The 9036-nt window shown below is 46.6% G+C and overlaps 1 protein-coding gene across 5 annotated transcripts in view; it reads right to left on the bottom strand.

The window, feature by feature from the left end:
* Positions 1–4752: 4752 nt before the first annotated feature.
* The window catches only part of NOS1 (nitric oxide synthase 1), a gene marked incomplete at its 3' end in the record, with an annotated part of 178885 nt that continues 174601 nt past the window's right edge, over positions 4753–9036 (bottom strand). For 4 of the 5 annotated variants that reach the window (XM_081892213.1, XM_081892212.1, XM_081892217.1 and 1 more), the window contains one exon: positions 4753–6179. In XM_081892213.1, the coding sequence (XP_081748339.1) occupies positions 6119–6179 (61 nt within the window). Of the gene's footprint in view, positions 6336–9036 lie in introns of all 5 variants that reach the window. The other variant, XM_081892214.1, reaches the window with a different exon arrangement.

The following is a 9036-nucleotide window of genomic DNA, read 5'->3' as shown; positions in this document are numbered from 1 at the left end:
CTCTGGTGTGGTGGGCATTGTGGTCCATAGGAGACCATGCAGCGCATAGCAAAGGACACTGATGCAGATGAGAAGCTGTTGTCTCGTGTGAGGTGGGGCATCAGTATCTTATTCAGGAACCACCTGGCTGGAAGACACAGCCCTGTTATCACCAGAGGGTGAGTCTCCTACAGTAACTCCATCTCCCCAGCCTCACAGACCCTGCCTGTCACACTCTGCATCTTGTCAGCCTTGAAAGCTGCAGTAGGCTGCAGCTCAATATCTCCATGTTGCTGCTGCAGGAGAGGGGACCTTCTATTAATTTACAAAGCCTAAACAATGTTGGTTCAGGGCACCTCCACCCTTTTATCCCAGCTCGATCATTCAGATCATCTGCAGGCATCTCACTGGTCATTCCCCGGGATGGTGAGGCTCATTTGACAAGAGAAAGAAATTTAAGTCTTTAGTGTCATGGGCCTAGTCCTGTGGAACACCTTGCCACTAGAGATTCAGGAGGTGCCTAACGTGCCAGCTTTCAAAACTTTTTCAATTCTGCCAGGCTTATATTCAGGCAATAAAGAATATAATGGTTAACTGATGTCTGTTTTTAACTTTTAAAATGTGGTTTTCACTGCATGGTTTTATGTATTTCTGTAGCAAACTGTGTTGCTTTTTCTTAATAAACAGCAGTCTATAATTTTTTTAATATTTATATCCCACCCTTCATCATAAGATCCCAGGGCAGTTCACAGAATAAATGAATGAATTCATTTTTATGAATGAATGAATGAATGAATGAATGAATGTTGCAGTTGGCTTCCATTTGAGCTCTTCCATTGTCCAGTTCTATGCCTACCTTCACTGAACACTGGAAGTTCCCATGGGATTTCCCTTAGAGCAGCCGTGGGGAACTTGTTTTCCTCCAACCCCGTCAGCTGCATCCAGGAATGGCCATGATGGAGGGTGATGGGATGCTCCCCATCTCTGCCTTAGCAGACAGTGAACAGCTTGCAGGCTCAGAAGCAGCAAAGTCTGTCTGGCAAGTGCCGACTTTGGAACCAGCCATTTTAATTGCCCCACAATGCCTCTGAGCCCCTGACAAAGCGTTGCTCCAGAGTCACGCCACATTGGGGGCCTAGAGGCACTGTGTGGAAAGTAAGGTGGGCTTCGCCCCCTAAAGCGATGGATAAGTAATTAATAAATGACTGGAATAATGAATGCCTAGCCCGATTGTAGCATGAACCATGATCCTCAGGTTGGGCAGGCCCTAAAAGACAAAGTAGAAGATGACAACGGAGTCAATTCACTTCTTCTTCTTTTTTAATTGATTGCAATGCAAACAGGCATAAGTATTTTTCTTTTTAATTCCATAAAACCAGAAGATCCGAACTATACAGAAAGAAGGTGCATGCTTTAGAACAGTGTGGATACCTCGCAAACAAGAACAGCAGTCAGTCCATGAAGAAAGGTGCTGAGCATATTGTACAAACGGCAGAGACTTGGCAGCATCAAGAGCTCGGAGGTAAAGGAACGTAAAATGTTTCCGGCCGCTTAAAGCACTGATATGATTAAATATGACCTGCCCGCCCCCACCCTCCAAATTATCATACATTTGTGTGGTGTTCAAAATGAACCAGGCTGCCCATCCAGACCAAGGAATGCAACTGTAATTTGTTCATCAGTTGTTTATTAATGGCAGTGATGATGATGATGATAATAATAATAATAATAATAATAATAATAATAATAATAATAATAATAAAAGGCACGGTGACACAAGGGAGCTGAGCTGAAGAATAGGGAGAGGAAACTGGTCACATTAGCAGCTGCTTGGGAGACCTGTACACATTCAGGATTGTACTCACCCTTATGTATATCATTGCCCTACACAGGCAAATGCATTTTTGTTCTAGCTTGATCCAGAGGACACTTAGGTCTAAGTTAACCTGCTGAAGTCAATGGGAGGGAGCAGAGGAGAGTTTTCCCAATCAATATACAGGGTTCATTCAATAGCCTGGGTTAGGGTACAGATTTCCGTTTCAGTCTGCACCATCTCTGCACGGGAACATTTCTGTTTCAATCTGCAACCCCTCTGCACTGGAACATGTGGATTGAAAAAAATGAAATGTGCACGCTGCCATTGTAATGCTTGATTTCTGCCACTAGGTGTCGACATAGCGTGCTGCGCACAGCTCAGGAACGGCTCCTCGTGACAAAACACAAGCATCAACTCCTAGAACAAAGACCCCCCTTGAATACGGCTCCTTTTGTGTAGTAGGAGCCTGGAAAACCTCTCCTGTGAGATGAAACTGCACTTCCTTTTCTACAAACAAGCAGCAGAGCAAGGCAAGAGGGCTTTCACTGAAAAGGACTAGAGCAAAGTGTGGTTGGTTCCTTTTATGTTTTCCTTTTCCGAGGGGAGCAGAATGGAGCAGGCAAAATCCAAGAGGTTCAATGGTAATGTTTCAGTTATCTTCTTCCGGAGAACTTGTACAGCTTTCACAAATTAGCATCGCCTTCTAGTGTTTGATTGGTGATGGTGCTATTGTTGAGCATGGGTGTTGAACAAACTGAGCTATTTGTGGGCTTATTGCTGCCCCTCCTTATGATCTGGCCTGTTACAATTCCTCCCACTTTTGGCAGGTTGCTTTTTCAACCTCTCGAGAGACTGACGATCCACACGGGATACAAACAAGGTAAAACAAACGTTCACGTGCCTTTGCATGTTGACTCACAAACAATAAGCTGGCTGGCGCTCCGGACTTCCAGTTGCACTCACCCATCTTAAAAGTGGGGTGGGGATCCTCTTAGCAGCTGAGTGTGTGTCTGGGTCACCTGATGTGGAGAAACAATGCGACGCTATCACAGTGTAGTGGTTCCGTTCTATTCTTTTGCGAGGCAAGAGGCTGCGCTTGTTATCTGATCGCAAAAGCATGGCATCACCAAGACTTTGTGTCTGTGGGGATGCATGGGATTTTGGATTGAGCCAGAATGTGGGGGATTCTCGCCATGGACTACAACTCCCACCATCCTTGACCATTGGCCATGGTAGCTGGGATTGATGGGAGTTGGAGTCCAACAGCCTCCTGGTTATACCAGTTTTGCACCTGCGCTTACAAATCAATGCAATCCTTGTCTACTCAGAAGGAAGCTCCCATGGTTCATCTTACTTCCAGGTGTGCATAGCAGGGGTGGGGAACCTCTGGCCTAGGGTCCACATGCAGCCCTCCAAGTCTCTCTTTGGCCTTTGAGACCCTCCCCAGGAATTGCCACTCACTCCATGGGTCTTTCCCCCTGCTTTGAATGTGTCCTTGAAGTCTCTGTTGCTGCCCCTTGCTTCTCCGCAAGGAGGTCACAGAAGGGTGTGTGAACATGAGCAGAAAGTAGCTTACTATGCCAAGGGGAAATTTGCATATGCTGCTCCACCCACCTTCACCCCTGGCTCCACCCACCATGTGGCCCCCAGAAAGTTGCTAAACAAGGAATGTGGCCCTCGGCCTAGAAAATATTTCCACATCTCTGGTGCGTAAGATGGTAGCGTGAATCAAACCAGGGGACCTAAACCCAACCAGGGTTTTGTCATGGCTCAGATGATGTTACCAACGAGAGCAATGTGCCCCATGCAAAAAGCACATGCTTGGGCCTCCAAGGAAACTGCTGCCTTGCTCTGCCAAGCTCATGGTCAAATGTCTATAAGCTTCAAGGAGTCTTAAGGTGGGCAAAAGGAATTCACCGCCAACCTTTGGGGAAGGGCTGTAGCTCAGTGGCAGAGGTCCAAGGTTTAATCACCCAAAGGCCTCTCCAGGGAGGGCTAGCAGAAAACCCTGCTTGAAACTCTGGAGAGCCTCTGCTGGCCAGTGTAGACCATACTGAGCTAGATGGACCATTGCTCCGAATCAGAATAAGGCAGCTTCTAGCATCTCACAAATGCTGAGAGCTTGTGACAGACACCAGGACCCTGCCTTGGCAGCTCCCCATGTTGTCCTTTTTACACAAAGCAAAAGGAAACATCAAGCGAGAAAGCACAGAGTTTTTGGCACTGACAGCAAAACCCTTCAATGAGAAGGCAACAGTTTAGGATCCAGCTGTTTCCTACTGGAAGTAATTCAGCTTTTTACTGCTGGGAGATCCATCTCTCTCCCTAGGGAGGAAGGGGATGCCCTGGGTTTATTCTGAGACTAGAAAAGCAGTGTTGATGGAGCAAAAGATGTATCAGAGTAGTCAATCATTTTCTGTAACTGGAGAACTCTGGAAGCCATCAGAAAGAGTTCATGAATGTAGCCTGCCTGTTCCTTCCTGTGTCCTCTTTGGCCTTGGTCTGTTGCAAAGATGGGCAACCTGTGGCCCACCAGATGGTCTTGGACAGGGGTCAGCACACTTTGTCAACATGGGTCCACTGTCCCTCAGACCTTGTGGGGGGGGGGCAGACTATATTTTGAAGAAAAAAATGAACAAATTTCTAAGCCCCACAAATAACCCAGAGATGCATTTTAAATAAAAGCACACATTCTACTCATGTAAAAAACACCAAGCAGGCCCTACAAATAACCCAGAGATGCATTTTAAATAAAAGGACACATTCTACTCATGTAAAAACATGCTGATTCCATAGGCCGTATTTAGAAGGTGATTGGGTTGGATCCGGCCCCTGGGCCTTAGTTTGCCTACCTATGGTCTTGTACATGATGTTGGGTGAATATGTCATTTTTTGTTTTTCTCCGTTTCTCATTCTTAAATTAGATCCCCCACGTTACCATCTCAGCTCGTGATTTGGTTGTTGTTCTTGTGAAAATTCACCAGAATTTTAATGCGAATTTCTCCTAAAAAGTCTGCATTTTCTCCCAACATACCCTTTTTTAAAGCAAAGTAATTCCCCCAACGCAATGCATTTTGTGTATGTTACTTTTGCTAATATATGCATTTATATGCATACTTTACACTAGTGTATGCGTCTGCGTTACTTAGCTGGACATCGGCATTTGAAAATTGGGAGAAGTGTAAATTTTGAAGAACGACTGATGTTTCAGTCTGCATACTGTTTGGCAAAGTGTGAATTAGGTAAGCTCAGCATCAGATGTCAACTGGAACATATTTCTCCCCCATCCCGACTGCCATCAGCCCCAGCCTGAATGGAAAACCAGCAGAAGATGATGGGAGTCATAGCCCATCAACACCTGGAGGACCACAGATTCCCCATCTCAGTTCTATGTGATTCATTGGTATCATCCTCATTCTTTCTTTCTCTCTCTCTCTGTCTGAGGAGTAAAGGAAAAAGCACATCGCATGAATTTAACAAGGGAAACCACCTTGGATTCCTAATAGTGTATTCATACTCTTAGCAGTGTTTTAGTCACAATGCCTGATGACCCACAGTTGCTTCCTGGCAGTCTGTTGGTTACAGCCCACCCAGCTTGCTGTGTTGCTGACTTTGCGACCATTGGATCAGTGCTCAAACACGTTGCGGAAGGTGCAGGGAAGGGAGCAGGGAGGTCGGGGCAGTGCATCACGTTAAGAGACTGCGCAGGTATGCCGAACGAAGGTGCGACCATTATCTGTGCAACGAAGGCCAGTCCCACCTTGAATGCAAGGACCGAGAGGCTGCACAAGAACAAAGCCACAGGAGGAGCTGCCCGCCATACTTCCCCTCTTCCCCCCCTGCCAGATTGCAGGAATGAAAGGGGCAGTGGCAGGAGGGGACAGGGGAGAGAGTGACCCACTGCTTGAAGCAAATCATGCTAGGCAGAGATTTTGGCAAACAGACAAGAGCGGCGATTCTGCGTTCCTCTGCTGCGTAACTCAACAGCAACTGACCGTGACCCTCCAAACCCACCCCAGAACACACACACACACACGCACGCACAAAATGCAGATGACGACCACTAGGGTGGTGGTTTCATGCAGCCATGAAGACGGCCTTGTCTTGAACGAGTGGAAGTTGTGTGTCTTTGCCGGAGCTGCTTGCAGGTTGCGTTCAAAGCCATCGTGCCACGGTGGGAGATTCCAGAGAAGGTCACACGGAAGGAAAATAAACTGCCACAGGACGCGAGAAGAGGGTGGCGGTGTGGAGGAGAGAGAAATATCACCAACATTGTCCTCCGTCTCTTCCTCCCTCGCTATCCATGCGTCAACAACACATCCTTCAGGACACAACAACAGGACGAGACACAGACGAGCGTTTGTTGTGGGCCTGGCGGAAGTCCCTGGAGGAAAGGAGCGGATGCGGACGTGTCAGTACAAGGTCCAGACCCCTCTCCTTTTCGAGGGCTGGAGCAGAGCAGCTGGAGCTGCCGCGGTTTGCCTGGCTCGGCCTCCTGCCTCGGGCAACGCAACGCGGTCACGTTTAGGAACAAAACACCCTGCAAAAAAGCCGTTGGTTAGAGCTGAGATCACACACGCATGGTAATGCATGTAAAAAAAGCATCGCACCCTCCATTCGAGTTCACGTGCATTTTGTTCGCCCTTTGCAAGTTATGCATTCCCTGGCTTAAATGCCTTCCTTTTATTAGTTGGATGGAAAACATCGTATACACTTGCTCACCCCAGATGCTGGGCTAGTGGGCAGCGCTTCCCTTTGGCTACTAAACAGGGATGCAGTCATATAATATATACAGTGGTACCTCAGGTTAAGTACTTAATTCGTTCTGGAGGTCCGTACTTAACCTGAAACTGTTGGAAATTCAAGCCCTTCTCATGAGAAGCTGGCAGCAGTCCCAGGCACCTGGCTTGATTCCCTGTTGACCTCCCTGGCTGCATTCCCCAGCAGACGCAGGCAAGGTCTCGATCGGCGATTCTTCTCAAACGTGAGAAGAACACACACCCTCTTTCCTGCCTCCCCCAGGCAGGGGAAAGAGATAGACAGAAACGTATTTACATGCTTTTATTTCTGTCTTTGCAGCGTTACAAAAAACATGACTGCTCTCTTCAAATTGCAGCAGTGTTGAAACTAAAACTTCCTGTACATCCTGTACAGCTCATATTACACTCTGAGGTAATTCCGGTGCTGCGCACTGTGAAATGACTGCCCCTCTGTTCACACAGCAGTCCCAACATTCCCATCATGTTTACACTTTGCTTCATTATCGTAACAGAAACTGTTCTTAACCTGAAGCACCACTTTAGCTAATGGGGCCTCCTGCTGCTGCCGCGCCGCCAGAGCACAATTTCTGTTCTCATCCTGAAGCAAAGTTCTTAACCTGAAGCACTATTTCTGGGTTAGCGGAGTCTGTAACCTGAAGCATATGTAACCTGAGGTACCACTGTAATCATAGAATTCTAGAGCTAGAAGGGACCTAGATCACTTAGTCCAACTCCCCTGCAATGCAGAAATCACAGCTAGACCCTGCTGCATAACCCCACATTTTGGCATTGTGTGACTACCTGCCCCAAGCAGTGCCACAAAGCAGCTGCCTTATGTGGGATGTGAAAAACAGAGCAGTCAAGTACAACATTCCTAGAATGGACATGCTATGCTTTGTACCAGCCAGGAGTCTAACTTCCTGTTTCCTCCTGAGCATCCTCTGCATGTGACTAGAGGCCTGTGTGTCTGTGTGAGGCTTAACCTGGGCAAGGGAGCACATCTCCTTCCTTTGTCTCTTCTCCATTTTGATTTTCCATGTGTTAGCAGAAGTGACTGCCTGTTCGCAGTCACTTAGGAACTAACTCCCTTATGGGATAGTTCCACATGTGTATATAGTTTTGTAATCTAAGTCTGCCTTCAGGGATCCAACTGTGAACTGAATGATTGTGAGTAAACTACTTTTATATTGACTTTAATAAGACTGTCGTGTCTATTCTTTTTAAGAGGGACAAGAAGGGAACTTACCAGGAATCCTATACTGAGAGGCTCAGACAAGCCTGCAATAAGCAAACCGCTGTGCATTTAAAGAGGAATGTTACTCTGCTAAGATATAGAACTTGCTAACGCAAGATATCATTAAACAATATATCCTCTCCTGCATCCCTGAACATTCCCACACGAGAGAAATGTCCTCACCAATTCCCCCCTGGGGTGTCTTTTCTGTTCCTTTTAGAACTGAATGGCTATTACATATTCTAGTTCTGGAATTTTTTTCAAACAAGGCAAATAAAATTAATACATCGTTATTAACTGCTGTTATTTATTAGGTGCCGAACACAAACCATCTCTAGGCTGCTTACATACCTGGGTTAAAAAACAACCATCACATTTAAGAATAAAACAATACACGCCCCCCCCCCTACACACGCCAGTAGCAGTATAATTATCGTGAACTGTATCTGAGCCTGACCTGTCCAAACCAGGAGCCATATCCAGAGTCCACTTGTCTACTAGAGCAAGGGGCTTTTGCTGTAGTGGATGGCTGAGTTTTACCATTGCACAAGAAAAGAATGCAGTGCAACACTTGCCCTAGCAAAAATGTACTGTGCAAACTGTAGTTTATTAAAGAACTGGGAACTGCAGCACTGTGAGGGGTATGTTCTCAGGAGTATTTGGGAGATGTGATGTGCTTTAAATGCACTTTAAATGTATGGTGTGGGATGTGACCTAAGCCGTAGTTTGGCTTACTACAATGCATGAACCAAACCATTGGCTTAGCTCCAATGGAATAAGCCTTTCTTGCCTGCTTCTTTCTTCTGCATTCGAAGGCCCACAGTCCCCAGCACCCTTAACAAACTACATCTCCCAGGATTCCTCAGGGGAAGCCGCAACAGCTAAAGTGGTATAAATCTGCTTTAAATGCATGTTGCGAAAGCTACCATGTGGCAAAAAAAAAAAGCCTCTTTGAATGGCCGATACCATTTCTGGACAGTAGGTGGCAGGGTTGGGTTAGGATTAGGTCAGCTGGTGCCACCAGCTCAGCAGAAGGCACAAAATATTACAACAGTGGATCTCATTCCCTTCTCACTTACTTGGAACACTAGAAAATAGTTGAGGGTGTCTTGGAGGATCAGTTAATGTGGAGAGAGAGAGCATAGCTCAAGGGCTGAGTGTCTGCCTTGAATGCTGAAGGTCCCAGGTTCAATCCTCAGCATTGCCAGATAAGGCTAGGAATGTCCCCTGCCTTAAACCCTGGAGAA

The sequence above is a fragment of the Podarcis melisellensis genome (assembly GCF_964234715.1).
Source record: "Podarcis melisellensis genome assembly, chromosome: 16".
Classification (NCBI taxonomy): Eukaryota; Metazoa; Chordata; class Lepidosauria; order Squamata; family Lacertidae; genus Podarcis; species Podarcis melisellensis.
Note: the sequence above shows the minus strand (reverse complement) of the source record. Positions and strands in the feature narration are given on the sequence as shown.